General features: G+C 36.0%; 1 protein-coding gene across 1 annotated transcript; it reads left to right on the forward strand.

Annotated features, from left to right (window-relative positions):
- The first annotated feature begins 1,400 nt into the window (after positions 1 to 1,400).
- Positions 1,401 to 20,583, forward strand: LOC128552109 (cingulin-like). Its single transcript, XM_053533122.1, has 4 exons — positions 1,401 to 1,469; positions 16,132 to 16,977; positions 17,486 to 17,542; positions 20,307 to 20,583. The coding sequence occupies exons 2-4, from the start codon at positions 16,134 to 16,136 to the stop codon at positions 20,429 to 20,431; spliced, it is 1,026 nt and encodes a 341-aa protein (XP_053389097.1). The 5' UTR covers positions 1,401 to 1,469; positions 16,132 to 16,133; the 3' UTR covers positions 20,432 to 20,583.
- Positions 20,584 to 20,873: the final 290 nt, after the last annotated feature.

Genomic DNA, 20,873 nt, shown 5'->3' on the forward strand with positions numbered 1-20,873 from the left:
ATATTTGGCGATCACTTTGCTAGAAAAATATTTTGGGGCAAAAAAAAACGAATGGGAGACATATGTTGTGCATGGGCTACATATGTGATGCATTAGATTTTCTAGAACTCCACAGATCTTGAGCTTAAATGGTACCAAACAGGAAATACGTGCCGAGTATATGTCACATCAGTCCAAAAATTATATACATTTGTATGAAAGGGATAACTTATAAACGAGCACAGCTTTAAGCTACTGGAGCGACCGGGCCAATAGTTCTGTATTGGGCAAACCAAAATTACCTCCTGAATTGAAATCCCAGACCTAAAAGTATTTATTACATTTTATTTTTTTGAGTCCGTTGCCCGAGACACAGATATTTAGCTCTATAACTCAGTTCACGTACATGATTCAAAGACGGACAATTTCCACAATTAACGATGCAAAATACCGCCGAAGATATATATAGAGGCACTCATGAACGAGTAAAACAAACACGTAAAGAACACTAGGTTCAATAACATATAATTACGCAGACCATATCGGCAGCTAATATGCTAACCACCAAACTATACATGCATATTTCCGACATTCACAGGTCAACACACATAAGCAACACATAAACCCCTTCGGATTTAGGAGAGATGCGTTGACTCCTTAGTGGAAATGTTCTACAGCATCATATGTAAGCTTAAAGCTGTGCTAGTTTCTAATATGTTATCCCTTTAATATACATGTATATAATTTTTGGATAATGTGACATATACTTGGCACGTATTTCCAGTTCGTTTTTTTATCCAGGTACCATTTAAGCTCAAAACCTGTGGAGTCTAATGCACCACATATGTAGCCCATGCACAACATATGTATCCCATTCGGTTTTTCGCCCAAAAGCATTTTTCTAGCAAAGTGATCACCATAATTTTCTTTTTCTGTGTGGGGTTTTGCATATGGAAGGTTTCGAGGGCAAAATTTAAGCAAGCGCAGGGCAATTACAACATATTTCCATCTGTTGATAAAAATGTTGCTAATTTCTCAGTCATACCGCTTCACGGAGGATAAGTTTTTCTCTGTCATTTCTACAAATACAGGTAAGGTAAATGCACTTACGTGCAGGTTAATGTATACTCGGTTGCACTGCATCGCGATTTTTTGGCAAAACAATGTCATTTCCGCAAAATTCAATCACAAATAAAAATCTCACTTGTTTTTATGCAAAATTTTTACCACATATGTACTACCGGAAGCACAACATATGAATTTAAGCGGTGCCCATTTGGGAATACATATGTTGGATCCCCTCCCGTGTGAACAGTATGGGTATTTTTTCTCGAATGTTTTATTGGGTGAGCGAATCCTGAATATGCCGCAGCTTATGCTACGCCCGTGATTTTTAAAGTAACTCGATACGCGACCAGTACAACAAAGAGATCCATGGATACAGCCAAGTGATCATACCCAATATGGTAGCCATATTTATTTATACACAGGTAAATTATTATTGTTTCGTTTACATTTTTAGATTATGATTGCGATTAAACATAACAATATATTTCACTTTCAGCATAGTATGCGAAATAGGACATGATCGATTTAATTTAGTTTAAGCGACGTATCCAATTAAAGTGCAAGCTAATATTTTTAAGGTACTTCCGCCATCTTGAATTTAGTGTGACCTTCATTTGAGGTGTGAAAATATAGTGAACAAAAGCTTTCGAATGCAGCTGTTCCATAGCACAAAACAGCTCAGTTTGCAAGACCTGAACTAAAAGTAGCTTTTTAAAAAGTGATACTAAAATTTGAAAATAAACAAAGCAGATATTTTACCTGTATTTTTCCAAATTTTTGGTTAGATTTATAAATCCTTTCAAAGTACTTTATCAAAAATTCATGAATGGCAAAAGTTAGTTAAAAGTTTCAATTAGTGCATAGGAGAATTGTCTTACTGAATAGAACTAAACTTATTACAAAATCTGTTTTCAAACCTGACCACTTCATGTATTAAAACGGAAATAAATTTGTACATATTGCTATTTTCAGCATACATAAAAGTAGTGCAATGTGCGGACAATGATTTTTTCTATGTATGGTGTACCAAACTGCTAAATTGTAAGACAAGTTTTCAGACCTAATGTGAACAAGATTTGGCAACGATCTAAAATTCGTTTCAAGGAGTGTGCAAGTATAAGAAAGGTTTAATTAAATATAGTGGAATTTATGTACTTACTCGCTGCTTATCTCACGAAAAATATGGTGGAAATGTAATTTTCAGCACTTCCTGCGGTACATTTTTAGACAATCTTTAAACATTTGGCCACAGTATTTCCGCATACTGGTCCGGGACATGTTCGATGTGTATAGTGATTCCTTATTAGATGTTTCATGCGTCGTAAACTAACCAATTTTGAACTTCGACTTTTTATACAATATAGAATTTATGCAACATGTTTTTACACAGTGAGAATAAATCGCAGAAAAATGTACAGCCAAATATGTTAGGAGGTAATACAATCTGTATTACATTCTAGATAACTACGAAACAAACAAAGTACAATCAACTTTTCACGCGGAAACCTGGTGAATAAATCACCAATGTCTCAAAAGTAACTTTTCTTATCTTGGTTCTTCGTTGTAAAACAATGATATTTTTTAAACACTTCCATAGATTTAAATCTGATAACAATGTGTAATGATTCCGGCATAGAAATGGACACTGACTTTACATTACAGCAGTGTTGATAGCGGAATTAGAGGTTCAGTATTAAGACTGTCTACGAAACCAAGGATAACGAGTTCTTCATCTGAAATTACGAACATTGGGATCAGTGTTCAGTATACACCTAAAAATAATAGACTTGCTATTTGCTGAGTGCACACTTGTTTTCTATCGTCGTTAATTTAAAGTAGATTAGTAAATATTCGTACTCATGCATAATCTCATTAACACTTCTTTAATAGATATGTTCTCTGAAATTAACAAATAACTGGCTCAACTGAGACACCATACTTTAAAGTAAATTCAGTTTATTCACCACGAGGTTCAAAATGCACGGGAGTCTCGTGATAGTACATGCCTTTAATTTCACATGGTTGAAGTGTAAACAAATAGATAAATTTGCTTCGTTTATTTCTCACGGAAAAGATCGGACGGTTTTTGATATTGGAATAATTATAGAACATATATGCATTTAAAGTGAAAGTTTATTGTTTTCTACAGGACGTAAAACTGAAACAAGTAAGCACGTTTACATTTTCAGCAATTGACCTCAGGTGAATTTTGACATTGTTTACATAGAGAAATCAGTTTTGTGTCGTCTTAAAATGCTGTTGTTCGGCTGAAACGTATAGTTCCCGGAAAAGTTCTAAAATGGTTTATTTTGGGGATTTTTGTTTTATTTATAAATTCAACACAATTTGCAATATTTCCAGTTTTTGAAAATGATTGAAATTGAACTTTATTTTAGAAAAAGTTCCGATCTTTCATCAATATATTGCCAGCGGATGCTTACAAATTTTAAGTGAAACGGCTTTCTTGTCCAAGACAGGTGTGTAAAGCGAAAAACTATCATTACACATTGCGTATATTCTTTAAATGTAAAGGATCGGTAACACATTAAGGAGTTCGGACAGTGCAAAACTATACTAAATGGATATCTCTAACCATGAATAAGGAAGAATATATATTTCAGAAAGGAAATCTGATGTAAAAGAACAATCATATATCTAATTCCTTGAAATAAACATGGCGGCGAAATATTTTAGAAAAACTGTGCACGTGTATGCGCATTAGAATGTTTAACGACATCTTCTTGAAAAAGTAACGCTCGTATGCACTATTTTGGCATTTCTTTGATTTGAAAATAAATATTTTATAGCAATTTAGCTTGCATACGATACCAAAATTTTGAACCAAAACTGTTCACTCATTTTCTTCCAAAGCACTGTGGAGATAGGGTTCAGCGTAGCTTTCATGCTTGCAAGTTTACCTACAGATATATCTTTTCTACTTTTATCATATATTTTTGTGTCCTCGCATTTCGAAAGCTGTTTCGAGGAGTCTGATTTTTCACATGAACTTCTAATTTTAATTTGCGGAAGTACCTTAATACAAACTTGAAGCTGTGCTCGTACGTATAATACATACTTGGAAAACTTTAACGGGTGTACAAAATAGTATTTTATTTTAGCAGCTGTTTATTTAAAGACGACTGAAATAAAATCTGTAGGACTCGACTACTTTTGTTTAAATGTCAAATATTAATTATGGAGCGGTCTGTTATTTAGGTAATGTTTACAAATCAATATAATTTCGGATATAGGCCGATTTTTAGGTCAGCGATCTGTTTATACTTTTAATATGGAACGGTGCGTCCATTATTTTCAGCATGATTCAATACGATATATTGTACGTAAGTATTGACTGGCGCTCATTTATCTTCGCCAATAGTTTCGTGCGTTTTCGTCATTTTACGCGATATTTGTATCCGTAAATTATGTCAATTAATTGAAAAAATCGATATAGTGAACTAATGGCGCAGTGGCGTACTGGTAAGCTCTCCGACCTCTATGCACGTTAATTCAAACCGTATTTTTACTTCCACGTAATGTAATTGTATCATTATTTGTTTTATTCTAAATTGTTTTATGAAACATCTTATTTTTCTCGGGAACCGACACCAATTCCTTGAAAAATCCGTTGATAGAAGGAACACTTGTCCAGCTCTGAAAATATAAGTCGACATAATTATTATAATAAAATAGTTTACTGATATGTATGTAGAGGAATAATGAATAGTAAAGTATTTCTTTACATGAACGATAAATCATGACAAGTGTGACACGTTTTTTTTTTTTTTTTTTTTTTTTTCATTTTTATTTGTTAACGCAGCGCTGCGTAGTTATGACTGTTTCCAGTCTAACTAATCAATCGTAGGCCCAGCGAGATTTGAATTTTGAGACCCGTTGCCAGATACAGGTCGGCGCCTGGATCGATTCCAAAGAATTAGATTCATATGATATAATTAAAAAGGGGCCTTAATTCAAGGCCCGAGTGTTAGTTTTGGAACATGTCTGGGTCTTGGCTGGAGTATTTATTGTTATTGTAATGTTTTTAAATGTTTATACCCCCCCCCCCCCCCCCCCCCCCCCCCCCCCCCCTAAATTGTGTCTAAATTTCCAAAATAATAAATAGATTATGAAATATATATTTAAATTTATTAAATTTTGTCATCCAGGGTTACCTTACTTACACTCCTGAAACGCCTGAGAAAAACTGCCACTGACCATGAACTACATCTATACTCTTAAGCTTTATTTTATTAATATTAAAACTTTAAAAAACTTTAAAAACACATTTAAAAAGACCATTTATATACGTCCGATAATTGTCAGTACACAGGTTATTTATAGATTACACGCCACGCCTACTGCATAATTGTGTCATATCGATAAATATGCTTACTCTATATGCGCTAAACATTCAATGTACTTTAACGATACTGTTTTATTCTATATTTTTAAATTGCTGTCATTTTGTCATTTTTTAATGTTTTTCCGATCTGTTTTTGCAATTTCTAGTCTAGAGTCTAAATTTAATGATTATATCGATATTGATTACTTTACGTGTTGTAGATCTATAGAAAATATATTTACGATCGCGCTGTATGAAATTTTGCGGTTGGTTTTATCAAAATTCGACCGTTTCTATGTGATTTTGCTTATTTTAATTACATTATCTTACTAAAAATGCTCTAGCCATATAGCTATATGCATTCTTCAGCGATTCTGACAATTTGAAGATAATCTATGAATTAATAAATGTTTTACACGCGAATCCTGTGTGTGGCAACGTTAAATGTCGCAACGCCGCTAAATGTCGCAATCACCGTTAAATGTCGCAAGGTTGACGTTAAATGTCGCAACCACCGCTAAATGTCGCAAAATCGTCTGCCGCTAAATGTCGCACCTTTAACGTTAAATGTCGCAAAAATTTGCCCACCGTTATATGTCGCAACACCAACGCTAAATGTCGCACTTCCTTTTTGACACTATGATTATCAATTCCTTGTGTATATTTACTTTTTTAAGGGAAGAAAAATTAACAGGTTTATGTAATACAAATAATTATCTTAATGATAAGTGCTGTTACGTATAGCAACAAGAGGGCCTTGTTGGCCCTAGATCGCTCACCTGAGTTCCACACCTTGATTGAACAGTCACGCCAGAAATATATTTGTGAAATTATTTTGTAATAGGGCCAGTATTTTAGGACAGAAATATTCTGAGGTTTCTTCTAACTAAATACGATTTGGTAATAGTGTTGTATGTTTGTGGGGGTTGGGTATGGGTGGGGAACGGGATGAATAACGACACAGATATCTAAGACACAAACACACAGCACCAAGACAATTAATAGAAAATATAAATATTTACATTTTTGAAGGGAGAAGGGGGGGGGGGGGGGGGGGAAAGAGGGGGTTGTGTGTTGGTAGGCGGAAAAGTAGGATAATGAGGGGAATGAGACTAAAACAAACAATTTTAAGAGACTAAAAGTAAACTAATATCAAAATTCCCGCTTTACCTGAAAGAATGTACAGAGGGCCACATAGGATCTTTCTCCGCCATTGATAGTTACCTTATGACTTAAGTGTAAACCTCCAAACAAAGATATAGAACCCATGGCTGATTAATAGAAAATCTTCGTTTTCTACAACTGGTACAGCACACAGTCTTCGTGTCGCGTAGTTGAACATACAGTAGTATAACAGACCTTGATTGTTGCCCGAGCCAATCTTCCCCCCCCCCCTCCACTCCCCCACCCAAAACCGCACCCTTGTTGGCTTACTAGTAACTTATACTCATCAAAGTTGCACCCAACATTTTTGGAAAAAATATTTTCTCAAAATGTAGACCCAAAACGCTCCAGAGGCGAACATTTTATACAAATATTTCAAAAATCCCCAGGGGGAAGAACCATTGACCCCTTAAAACGGGCAGAGTACCCCTCCAGTACTGGCCGTTGTATAGGGGGGTCGTCCCCCACCCGGCACGGGTGGCCGCCATTCGGGGAAAACTCTTGTTTGGGAGGAACCCGGGGTGAGGTGTGAGGGGGGGGGGGGGGGCCTAAAATGCTTACAGCAGTTAATAGGAGGACCCTACGGGACCTTGACTTTGGGACGGGACCGGGTGGCCGTTGTAGAGGGTGACGGTGTATGGGGGGCCAGCATAGCGGCTACCCCGGGAAAACTCTTGTTTACTCGTGAGCGGGTCTCAAACTTGGTCCGAGGCCGTTTTGGGAAATTTTCACATTTTTCAGTTTGGGCACCCCCAAATCCGCCCCAGACCTTGACGTTTGGATCGGACCGGGTGGCCGCCATTCGGGGAAAACTCTTGTTTGGTAGGAACCCGGGGTGAGTTGTGAGGCGGATATGGCCTGCCTACAATGCTTACAGCAGTTAATAGGAGGACTCTACGGGACCTTGACTTTGGGACGGGGCCGGGCGGCCGTTGTAGAGGTACCTTAAAAATGCACCAGAGGCAACCATTTTAACCTGTTTTTCAAATTTCCCGGGGAGAGACCCTGAGCCCTCGAAAATGACAGGGATAACCCCTCCCATACACCGAAATTTTGAACAAAAATGCAAGTCCAGCATTCCATACTTGTATTTCAAAATTGTCAATGGGAAAAGACCCTAACCGCCCAAATAAGGGGAGTGCCCTCTAGTACGTACCTAAAAATAGACAAAAATGCACCACAGGCCAACATTTCATACCTGTATATAAAAAACTTTCCCACAAATACGGACAGAGGAACCCCGTACCTACCGCACGTCGCCGGGGACGCTTTTGTTTTAAACTGGTGCCCCCCCCCCCCCCCCCCCCCCCACCCCCCCACCCCCACCCACCCCCACTCCTCCATCAACAATTTCTGACCCCCGGCCTGCTGTGTAACGAAATTCAGGTCGACTAAAGACATGCGATACAACGCGCAACAATACGGAGCGCGAGCTTAATGTCTCATGAGCTAAACAGACAACCATAGAATAACATAGTTCAGACCTGAAATAAATCTAGTATACTGTGGCGAGTACCACGTTAGTGCTCAAACCTTTAGATATGAAATATATAACGTATGTATGATGCGGAACCACTGAAAAGCAAACGTGCAGATTAGAGTGAAAGGTCAATGCAGCCCTTCCAAAATCAAGCATGCATTACCCAGTCTTATCTCTAAGTTGTAAAGACTGTTTAACTCACCTTATTCTGTTGTGCGACATTTAGCGTTGGTGTTGCGACATATAACGGTGAGCAAATTTTTGCGACATTTAACGTTAAAGGTGCGACATTTAGCGGCAGAAGATTTTGCGACATTTAGCGGTGGTTGCGATATTTAACGTCAACCTTGCGACATTTAATGGTGGTTGCGACATTTAGCGGCGTTGCGACATTTAACGTTGCCACACTGTGTACCCGGCGCCTAAATTACGCGTAAGAATTTTTACTTAAAATTTACCCGTTTACCTGTTGTTTGTTTACCATTGTGTGTTGACGTCTGTATGTTTCCGGATCATCGTCACTACTGGATTTTCTTATGGTGGCGTCTTTCTAGTACATGCTTTCTCGGTCCGGGCGTTGTTTATGCCACCATAGGTCCCTACCACATATATACATTTAATTTAGTTTACTAGATTTATTTAATTTTGTTGTTTCGTTTATCTGAATAAAAGAGTTAAAATTGAATAAAAGTTGGTTAAAAAGCTAGCTAAAATTCGATAAAATTTGATAAAATCAGAGTCGGCCTTTGCCGAAAGACGAAAACACAAAGACTCTTATTTCTGATTTTTATTTTGCCTAAAGTTTTTAATAAAATTGAGTTATAAAAATATATTTAAAAATAATTTAGTAAAAACTGTTGACCATCCTTGCCGAAATGTAAAGTAATTGCAAGGATATGTCTCCTAGTTTGTGACACGTCTCCCGTCTGTTAAGTTTATAGATGAAGCAAAAAATGATATGGAAAATCAGAGGATTCGGACCCACAACCCCGAGATTTGTACCTGAACGCTTTCTCCGCACATGCGACAGGGAGATATTTAGTATTTTATTCTGTAATTTTTCATCTTGATGATACTTGATAGCTGTATATAAACAGGTAAAATCCATACCTTCTCATTAGATATAGATAAAATGAAATTATTTGGAAGTCGGTTGCGTATTGTAATATCTTTTTTCACATGTGTACAAAATGTCTTATAAAATACACAATCGATGTGGTGTTTATATATGCAAATAAAATAATGCTTGGCTATAAAAAATTGTTTTCTACAGATTCATTCCGGGAATCTACTGACTCAGCTGGTGAATTTTACCGCTAATGAAGCAGTGTGAATGCTATTTTAAATTAAAATGAAATTTATTTGTAACTGACAATAATAATGGAAAAATATAATTACAAAATATAATTACAAGAATGAAATAAATTTATTTTCACCTCAAGCGTTTTCACTGAAAAGAAAAAGAACCGTCGGAGTATTGAACCCAAGCAGGTTATGTGACAAGCTGCACCTATGTAGGTAGTTATGACTAGTAGTGAGTCTAATCCAAATAAGGCGAAACAAATCATGATGAGTTCTCTTACCGGTAGACGCCTCTCAAACGTCAAAACTATTGTCCGTAAGTATTGACCTCGCACTCACGAATATTTCGAATGTCTCCTTAAATGAATTGTTGGTGCCCGAAGCTAAACAGCGATATAAATATTTAGTTTAAACATATTTATTTCGTAATGTACATTTAAGAATGACAACTGACATGACTACACACAATAGGAAAAGGATTGGAACGATAGAATTAACTAAAATAGTTCCTCTCCTTACAGATAAATTACATACAATAATGGCAGGCATTAAATATACGATCTTAAATACATTACATTGAACTAAGCTGTTTTATTAAACATTGAAATTTTTGAAAATGGTGAACAAGAAAATTTGGAAAGTAGTGAGAAGAGTACGTAACGAATTTTAAGTAATTATCTTAAATTAGTTTTTTCATAGCTACATTTTAGAGCAGTAGTAATTCAAAAAAGTAACTATGTCTTGTTAAGTAACACTAGTTGTTTTACCTATGCAACTGCCTACTGAAGTATGAAATAACTACCTCAGAAAACTAACTAGCAGAAAATAGTAATAAATATTGAAAATTGGCGCATATGCGAAGTAGAAAAGAGAGGTATTTCTGAAAAGAAAGTAGAGAAGATTGAAGAGTCGGGGAATGGTTAGGGTTCGAGTGACTTATCAGGCCGAACATACTTGGCATACTAACTGTTGTCAAATCGCCTTGATGCTACAGCGTCAAATATCAACTTGTTTTGTTGCAAGCTTAAGTTATCATCGCCGTAGAGAAGATTCTTGAGCGTGATGTCCGCTAGAGGTCTTATGCTGTCAAAGAGTTCTATTCTGATATCGGAGAAGTTGGGACAAAGGCATAGGTAATGGTATGTAGTTTCAATGGCACCACATGCGCAGAGAGGCGAATGAATAATGTTTTTTGAGAATAAATCTTGGTTGAGACCGCTACAGTCAGTTCTAAGACGAGTATGAAGAACCTGTGCTCGCCGGGCACCATAATATAACAGTGAATTGGGTTTGGGTTTATTAGTGTTCAGGTAGGACTTGAAGGAGTCTAAATGTCTGATCTCTTTGACCTCGTTGGGTAGAGCATTCCAGCTGTCAATTGCAGAGGGGAGAAAGGAATTAATGTATTGGACAGTTCTACCACGGATATAAATATTTAAAACCCAAGTGCGGATCCAGGATTTTGTGTTGGAGGCGCAACTATGCTCCCCCGGAAAATTTTGAAAATAGTGGATCCTTCTGGTGCATTCTGGGCGTTCTGAGGAACTTTATTAAGTATTTTAAAAGGACAGGTTTTGTGACAAAATCAACCCAAATAACATGCTAATTATATTCCAAGTTTTATGATTTATCAGAATTATTCTTGCGTAAATATCCCAAAATGGAATTTCTTAGCCCGAATGGATTTCTGGGGATTTTTTTTATTGGGAGGGGTTACCAAGGGCTATTAGCCTATTGTACAAATGGTAAAGAGCATTATAGGAGCTCATGCAAACTTTGTTGGATTCTTATTGTGCGAGCCTAGCGAGCAAGGAGAATGCATATTTTATATCTCTCTTTACCAAGAACAAAAGACAAATTACCAATGCGAGCGTAGCGAGCGAGAAACAATACATATTTTATATTTTTCACCCAGAACAAAAGACAAATACCTATGCAAGCGTAACGAGCGAGAAAAAATGCATATTTTGCAGTTTTTTCACCCAGAACAAAAGATTAATACCTATGCGAGCGTAGCGAGCGAGAAAAAACGCATATTTTGCACTATTTTTTACCATGAACAAAATATTAATACCTATGCGAGCGTAGCGAGCGAGAAAAAAAATGCATATTTTGCACTTTTTTTTTTCACCCAGAACAAAAGACAAGTTACCTATGCTCAGGCGATTTTAGAAAGGGGACGCGCGCCGGGTGCGCCCCACCCCACTGGATCCGCCCTTGAAACCATATATAAGATATACATAATAGCATGTGCAAATATAGACGTGATGACAAAACGTTCTGCTACCAATCTCGGAGTTGTTGGTTTGGGACCTCTGTCTGACCATATCATTATTTATTTCATCTGTAAACTTAAAAGTTGGGAAAATTGTCACACTTATCATGCTTTATTGTTCATTTATTGAAAGACACACACAAGTATTTAACATTCTTATACGTACATGTCATTAAACCGTTCTTCAAAATGTCTACTAAAATCTTCAGGACTTTCATTCAATGGTCAGTTCGAGCAAACGGACCTCAGTTCACGGTAAAAATCAAATCAAATCAGAAAATAAATACTACAAAAAAGTGAAATACGTTTCATAAAATAATGTAAGAGTAAAAGCAATATCGAAAATGTTGCATTACATTTATTTGATAAAAATGAACTGAATTCTAACCAATGTCTAACCAATGGTAACGTGTGTGCAAGTCGGAGAGTTCATCGCTACGCCACTGTGCTCATTGATTTAGTTAATGATACAAATATAACGTAAATTAACGTATCGGCGATAATAAATGAGTGCCAGGTCAATACTAACGGATAATATGTAGGTCGATTTTGAGGTCAGTGATGTTTTTATGCTTTAAATAATGGAACGATCCATTATTTAGTAAGTGTTTACAAATCAGTATGATTCAACATTATAATTGATTTTAGCAACACAAAATATGTACCCCCTCCTTAACAGGGGGTAGGACGTAAATGGTGTCTTTCGGTGGTTTAAGTGAGAATATTGTGTCTATTGGGTAAATATGGCGGATTTTGTTGACAAATCATCACATTTTGCCAAGTATGTGAGTTTTTCTTTTACTTTGGAAACATTGCATGCGTACATTCTGTGACCACGCTATCTATGTCCTTTTGACAATGTACCTTGTATTGAACGCTTGATACGGAGATAAATAGTTCAAGTCCTGCTCTAGTACTTGTGTAAAAAACGTAGAACAGTACAAGTTCGACCAAATTTATGACAGCTAAGGCTTTAGAATTATTAATTCTTACTTACGACTGCATAGCACAAGTGCAAGAACCTTTTATTGCCAATATTTTCTTGTTTAAGCCGATTTCAGTATCTTACGGGGAACTTTAAAACAACTTGGACTTCATTCAGGTCACTCTGTTCTGTGTAAGAGTTAGAGTTTGATACCATTCCAATGTACAAGGAAAGTTGCCCTAAAACACTTCTATAGCCGGACTTTTTTCAGTTGTGACGTTTCATATTTGCAAGCTAGCAGCTCATAAGACAAGTTAACAAACGATGATTTACTTTATTGTTTATTGTATTGAATTATATAAAGTTTGCGAAAGTGTAAATACGTGCTAAATGCAATTAGTAATTGTAAATAGAGGTCCAATGTTAAAAATACTAAACCAACTGGGAAACCAAGGTACGCGGTAATCACAATTTACTATTCCAACGTGTAAATGCCATAATCTATTCACAATTACTGATTACATTTAGCATGTACTTACATTTAAGCACACTTATGTTATTCAGTACAACACAATCACATAAATCATCCTTCGTTAACTTATCTTATGAACTACTAGCTTGCAAAGACGAAACGTCACAGCTGAAAACGGTTCGACTATTGAAATTTGTGGCGGCTTTGCTTGTACATTGGAATGGTATCATACTAGTAAATGCATAGTACAGAGTGACCCGAATAGAGAACAACTTGTTTTAAAGTTCCTCTTAAGATACGGAAATCGGCTTAAACAAGAAGAAAACATCGGCAATAAAAAGTTGCACTTGTGCTATGCAGTAAGTAAAAATTGATAATTCTAAGGCATCGGCTATCATTGGTCGAACTTTTTTTTTTGTGTGTGGGTGTGTTTTGTTTTTTTTTACAAAACTCGTTGGAAAAGTGGACTTGAGCAGATCAGGAACTATTTATTTCCGCATAAAGTGTTCAATAACTTTTTACGGGTAGGTACATGTACAGACTCAGGATAAATTGTCGGGAGGAGATAATAGCGTGGTCACAGAATGGACGCATGCAATGTTTCTAAAGTAAAAGAAAAACTCACTTACTTTGCAAAATATCCACCCTAGGGTGATGATTTGTCAATAAAATTCGCCATACTTTCTCGATAAACACAATTTTCTCACTTAAACCCCCGAAAGACACCATTTACATCCTACCTCCTGCTTAATAGCCGTAATGCTACAGGTAAGTTCGAGCAATGCAGCCAATATATTTTGTTTGTGTTGGTTTGATATCCATCACTCGCATTTTTTATTCAGTATTTTAATCTATATGAATTTTCATCTTCAGCATAGTGTTATGTAAATCCATAATAGATAAATGAAATTATATGGATGTCTGTTTCGTATTGTATTATCTTTTTCAAGCTAGTACAAAACATTTCATATAATACGCAATCGAAGTGCTGCAGATTTGTTCAAATAAAGTACGTTATGCTTGGCTAGAAAAAAAAGTGCTATGGACTCTGACACGAGGACCGATTGTGAATGCTAATTTGTATTTAGCTGAAATTAACCTGTACTTGACAATAAAAATGGAAACATATAATTAGTCAATATGTTAGTAAAGAATGAAATCAATTTAATCACATCTCAAAACTTTTCTATGAAAAAAAATGAATCGTCAGAGTATTCAACCAAATCCGCCTATGTGACAAGCCACTTCGCAACCACTAAACCATTTAAATTAGTTATGACTAATTTTTGACTAATCTTAATAAGGCAAACATCTGTTGTTGTTTTCCTGAAAATCCCTTTAAACCAAATAGCAATGGTTAGCACGGGGTAAGCTCCTTGCAACATTTTTGTTATTAATGTTGATAGACCACACTATATTTATTTTTATAGTTCTTTCTTTTGCGTTTTGGTCGAAACACTGTCATATGATAAGTTATAAAATGTCATTTTGTCTCGGAGACGTAGCTAAAACACGTATTGACCTGCTTGACTATCAAGAGCAAACTTATTAGGGCAATATTCTCAGTCACGTCGGCGGCATTGTAACAGAAGTACAACAATAGTTTTTGTATAACCATAGTTTTTTTATGCCCCCGAACGGAGGCATATAGTTTTTGAACCGTCTGTCGGTCTGTCGGTCTGTCAGTCTGTCCGCAATTTTCGTGTCCGGTCCATATCTTTGTCATCGATGGATGGATTTTCAAATAACTTGGCATGAATGTGTACCACAGTAAGACGACGTGTCGCGCGCAAGACCCAGATCCGTAGCTCAAAGGTCAAGGTCACACTTAGACGTTAAAGGTCATTTTTCATGATAGTGCATTCGTGTCCGGTCCATATCTTTGTCATCGATGGATGGATTTTCAAATAACTTAGCATGAATGTGTACCACAGTAAGACGACGTGTCGCGCGCAAGACCCAGGTCCGTAGCTCAAAAGTCAAGGTCACACTTAGACGTTAAAGGTCATTTTTCATGATAGTGCATTCGTGTCCGGTCCATATCTTTGTCATCGATAGATGGATTTTCAAATAACTTGGCATGAATGTGTACCACAGTAAGACGACGTGTCGCGAGCAAAACCCAGGTCCGTAGCTCAAAGGTCAAGGTCACACTTAGACGTTAAAGGCGTACGCTAGAATTCCCTGTATATGAGATGGGCGAAAATTTTCCCATTGACAGAATTTCCTTAAACGTTGGATATTGAAGGACAATCATCTAAGAAACAAAAAAATGCAAAAAAAATCATAGGTCACCGGATTCGAAAAAGAGTTATCTGCCCTTGAAAACGTCATTTTTGGGGGAAATGCCGTTTTCAAGGGCAGATAACTCTTTTTCGATACCGGTGACCTATGATTTTTATTGCATTTTTTTGTTTCTTAGATGATTGTCCTTCAATATCCAAAGTTTGAAGAAATTCTGTTATTGGGAAAATTTTCGCACCAAATTCTATCATACGTCCTTAAAGGTCATATTTCAAGATAGTGCATTGATGGGCGTGTCCGGTCCATATCTTTGTCATTCATGCATGGATTTTAAAATTATTGGGCATGAATGTGTACCAATGTAAGACGACGTGTCGCGCGCAAGATCCAGGTCCGTAGGTCAAAGGTCCTAAACTCTAACATCGGCCATAACTATTCATTCAAAGTGCCATCGGGGGCATGTGTCATCCTATGGAGACAGCTCTTGTTTCTTTATTTTTCGTTTTCTTTCTTTTCCTTTCGTTTGTGTTATTGAACCATTTCTTCTAAGTGTTCTTCTTCATTTCGTTAAACTATAAAAAAAACGCCATTAGTTTAATCTACAAATAATGAAACGAAGTGGGAAGGGCTGCTTATAATGCTGGCATAACTTCAAGTCCAACCCATTTGCTACAGACTTATATAGATCTTTCCGGAAAGTTGCAAGATTTGATCGTTTTTATGGTTTGGTCGAAATGAAGATTTACTGGCAATACATAAGTGATATAACCCTTGGGTTTAGCCCTTATTCAATATCGTTTTTCCAGGTCGATAATCCTAGGCGTTATCACTGTCACTAATACAAAATTGTATACATATATAACTTTTTCTCTGTTTTCAGAAATGGTGACGCTAGAAAACGAGTATTACCTAAGGACCATTCTGCTTTTGTGTGAAGGTGGTGCATATATTGCCAAACAGATTATAGGTCGAGAGCTACCAAACCATGGAGGGGACTTAGACACATTGTTAAAACAATACAAGAATAAACTCAGACATGAATTTCATGAGAAACAAATGGAAAAGTTATTTCCAAACAACGGGTATGACAGAACTGACGTCAATAAATGGGATATCCAAATGCTTATTGGCGTGATGCTTCTCCTGTTCCGTAAATCACTGAGTGATGAAGAAAAACAAAAATTGAAAGAAATCAAGCTCATTAGGCACGAAGTTCTAGCACATAGTCCATCTGCATCATTATACTTAGAAAAATATGAGGACGTGCAAAAAGACCTTAGAGATGCGATTAACACATTAGCTAACGGTTTTGACCAAACTATCGAAGATAAATGTAAAGAATACATTACAACTTACGCATCTGAACCTTTGGAGGTAAAGTCTGCAATTAAGAGATTACAGGAGGCGAAGGATACTGACGACCTCTTTCAGGAAGTCATTACTGTTATTAGAAAATCACAGGAAACGTTGTCAAATGAAATACATGCAGTTGAAAGTACTGTTAGGCAAGACTTAAAAGAGACACAGCTAGCTTTCTCTAAAGACCTTAGACAGGAGGTTGGAAGGACAAAGGAAAATTTAACAGATAAACTGAACCTTGTTGAGGACAATGTCAGGCAAGATGTTAAAACAACGAAAGAAAAACTAGCAGAACAAATGGAGAAAATAGAAGGAGCCCAATGTAATACTTTTCAGGGTCTGACTGAAGTTAGCTCTCAAATCAAAGGTGAGTTTACGTTGTATTATTTAAACGGATTATTTCACTTTATTTCATAAATTGCAGGAACTGACACAGCTGATTTTGATTTATACTGAAATATTACGTTTGCTTAAAGGCCTACAATTTTTAATTTAAAACGTTGAAGCCTATATGATTGATTTTGGTTGGTTATTGAATAATTATTTAATTAATTAAAAGTATACAGAGGTGTCGACAAGTGTAGGTTTTATGATTGGTGACATCGTGTTTGGTCGAACATTTGTCATGCATGGTCGGATTTATCAATAACTTGAAACAAAACTGACAATTAAAACAAGACAATGTGTCGGGTGCGCGATCAAGATTAGATTCCTACTCTTAGAGGTCAAAGATTTAAGACGTGTATTCTATTCCGGTGTATAACATGGATATCTTATTAACTTGGTATGAATATTCACTATAATATGACTTATCAACCGTTTGAAATTATAGCAACTTTCTTATGCTAATATCATTATGTGTCTTTTATTTTCAGCTTTACAGCAATGGTTGGTAGATAATTTAAAAGAACAGCGGAACAGAACCAACGAAGGTCGTACAATTATTAAGAAAAACATTTGTTAGGTCATATTTTCACACCATTGTAAAGAATACGATCATTAGCTTTGACATGTGGTGAATGGGAATGGCCAATTTTGTGTTTCACATGATTTTGTCTGAATCATTGCAGCTTGTTAAAGATCGTAATACCTCCTATTATCATTCAATACCTACCGAGAAACGCGTGCAGATATGCTGATTTAACCAGAATTTTACTGGCCGTTTGAAAATGTTGCCCGACAAATATAATATTTCGTCCTGACATTTGCGCCAACAAGAGGCATTAAAGCATTTTATTTCGTCTCGGTGCACGCGCCGTCACGTCAGAACGAAATCTTTGTTAATGGTGCGCACGCTATCGCAAAACAAAGAATTTGCGTCAACACGAAGCTATTGTTGATGGTGCGCGTCCCAGAACGAAATAAAATGTTTCATTGCACTGTGTTCTGTGTTGTTATGTCACGCTGTTAGTTTTGTTTTGTCACGTTGGCGCACACGCCAAAATGACAAACAAAACATTCAAACTTTTGTTATGGCGCATTGGAGCAGGTGCCAGGACAACTAAATGAAATGTGTTACATAAACGACAACGCTACATAACGAATTTTCTTAAATCAGCCGCCATAACTCGTCATATGTAAAAATGTATTCATAACCAATTGGTTTCAAAATTAAAAGTTTGTTCTATATCAGTATACCAACTACATGCATAAAATTCTTTACCTCCCCGTTTTATCAGCACACTGTTTTGGCTGAGTCTCTGAGTAAATAAAAGGAACTATCGAGTTATATCTTGGCAGTGTTTAGAAAAGTAAGGAAAGCAGTACATAGAATTAGCCACACTTTCCAGTAAAAGAGACTATGCATCCGCGAATTACTTTGGGGACAAACAAACACATTATTTATAACTTGGCTTTCACCTGTCAATTCATGATTGGGCAACGTGAATAGGGGGCTTTAGTAACGAAAATAGCCGAATTTCTTCTAAAAGTTTGATTTGATGCTACACCAAAAAGTTAGATCGATCTCAAGTGAATATTTTCGGTCTATGTGAAAAAAATGAGATAAATGTGAATAATAGGATCGTATTCTTCACGGTTGTGGAAAATGTGATTTGTGAAAATATGGTCCAACAAAGATTCTGTCTAAAGTTATAAAAATATAAGACTACTTTTTAAAGAAAAACAAATATTTAAACGACACCGCCTAAATTGATGGTCTGATTTCGAAATAATTTCACACAAATAGTCTTATGTAATCTTTAACCAAGATTGTTAAAACTATTTCTTCACCACAAAATGGCCCCCAGTTGGCGTGATCACTTTTCGATATATGTATAATATTGATACTTTATAAGATCTTCTTGTGTGAAACTGCTGGCCAGATTTTTTTTTAAATCTAATTCAAATGGTCATTGTGTGACCAACTACAATGTTGTTCAAATTATTCCGATTCATTAAAAAAATGCCCCCAGAAGTTGTGGTCACTTTCCCTATGCGTATATAGTAGAAATTTTGAAAATCTCCTTATTTGAAAATGCTGACCCGACTTTTGATTCATTTCACACAAATAGTCATTGTGACACCTTCTATCAAGTTTGTTCAAATTATTCTGATTCTTCAAAAAACAAAGACCATGGTCACTTTCCCCTATTTGTATATAGTAAAAACTTTTTTTTTTAATTCTTGTTTGCTAGTTTGATTTTAAAATAATTCACACACATTGTCCTTGTGTGTATTCCTGCCAAATTGTACAAATTATTCTGATTCGTCGAAAATATGGCCACTAGAGGGCGTGGTCACTTTTCCCTGTATGAATACAGTAGTGTTAACTTTTAAAAATCTCCTAGTATGAAACCACTGGTCCATTTCACACATATTGTCCCTGTGTGTCCTTCTACAAAAATTGTTCAAATTATTTTAATTCATCAAGAAATGGCCACCAGAGGGCTTGGTTACTTTTCCCCATATGTATGTAATAGAAACTTTAGTAGGAAACTGCTAACACGGTTTTGAATAACTTCACCTATAATATCCTTGTGTGACCTTCTACTTATGTGTTAAGAGATTACAAAGACATTTCGAAACTGTACAAGTTTATATAATTTTCATAGATTATTAGAACACTGTGTACTTTATGAGCGACACTAATTCGTGTAGCCAGATGGAAGGACAATCTAAAATTAATATGTCTCGCTAATTATATCGAACAAATCATAGTAGAAATGACAGCGATCATTTTAACCACTATAAACACGTAACATAAAAACTGAGTCGAACAATAATTCTAATTAGGTCAATAACCTTATCAAAATACGCATATTTACACCTAAAATTAGAAACGTATTTCTTTTAAGTTAAAATGGTTAACTTTTTAGGCAGTGTATCAGAGACCTCTAACTGAACATATTGAAGCATCAGTGTATTTTTCTAATTTTCACGCATTATGTGACACATAGTGATGTGTCTTAGCTCGATCAAAAATCCAAAGATACCCTGAAGTGTTATTTGAAATTTTAATTTAATACAGGCGTTTCGGTGTGAAATAGTATATGTGGTACTTAAGGATGACGCTTTTGGAATCGAGTCGTCGTTATTATAACCAGCTGCACCATAATTTCGAGTTTGTTTTTTTTTTTTTTTTTTTTTTTTTTTGTTGTTTTTTTTCAATATTATTATGATTTCACCCACGGACCTAATTTTATTTACGTATAATGTGTACAGAGAAGGTTACGATTAACATTCCTATATATTCAGATTTGAACAGTATGTCGCAGCAATTACAGCATAAGGCTGAAGACATTGAGTTCAAAGTACGATCATACGACGAAACCTCTTCACAACCAATCGACAGAGGCAACGTAGGCATACCGGCAAGTTGATTTCACACTTTGTTTATTAAAATGTTTCATATTGCATTGTAAAACATACAGACCTGTAATAGCAGTACTCACCGAGGACAAAGTAAAAATAATCTTTGCATAATAATTATTCAATTGAAGGTTTTTAAGTATTGTACTGGTCTTAAATTCTTTGCTTTTTAGGCAGCACGTTTGGAATTTTCAAGATAACAAAGATATCGAACACGGTCTTTAAATCATTTCAAAAGCCTTTAGATAATTTACTTGAGTATGGACTCTTTTTCATTCTCGTCAACTTATCAACTTTTGACTTTTTTATGCATTAAATTGCTGCTGTTTTGTTAACAGAATCTTCTAAAAATCGGAGGAGTAGGTTTTAGTTATATTCTATAACTATTTTTTCTGTTTTATTCAGCATGAATCATTTTGTCCAGAACAAACTTTAAAGAAGAAAAACAAGTTG

This window comes from Mercenaria mercenaria, unplaced genomic scaffold (genome assembly GCF_021730395.1).
Source record: "Mercenaria mercenaria strain notata unplaced genomic scaffold, MADL_Memer_1 contig_2052, whole genome shotgun sequence".
In the NCBI taxonomy this organism is placed as follows: Eukaryota; Metazoa; Mollusca; class Bivalvia; order Venerida; family Veneridae; genus Mercenaria; species Mercenaria mercenaria.

Excerpts from the sequence above, each read along its gene's own strand:
- LOC128552109 (XM_053533122.1), top strand. The coding sequence starts at position 16,134 with ATGGTGACGCTAGAAAACGAGTATTACCTAAGGACCATTCTGCTTTTG. Across the intron at positions 16,978-17,485 it reads AGTTAGCTCTCAAATCAAAG|CTTTACAGCAATGGTTGGTA; the intron begins GTGAGTTTACGT and ends TTTTATTTTCAG. Across the intron at positions 17,543-20,306 it reads GCGGAACAGAACCAACGAAG|ATTTGAACAGTATGTCGCAG; the intron begins GTCGTACAATTA and ends CTATATATTCAG.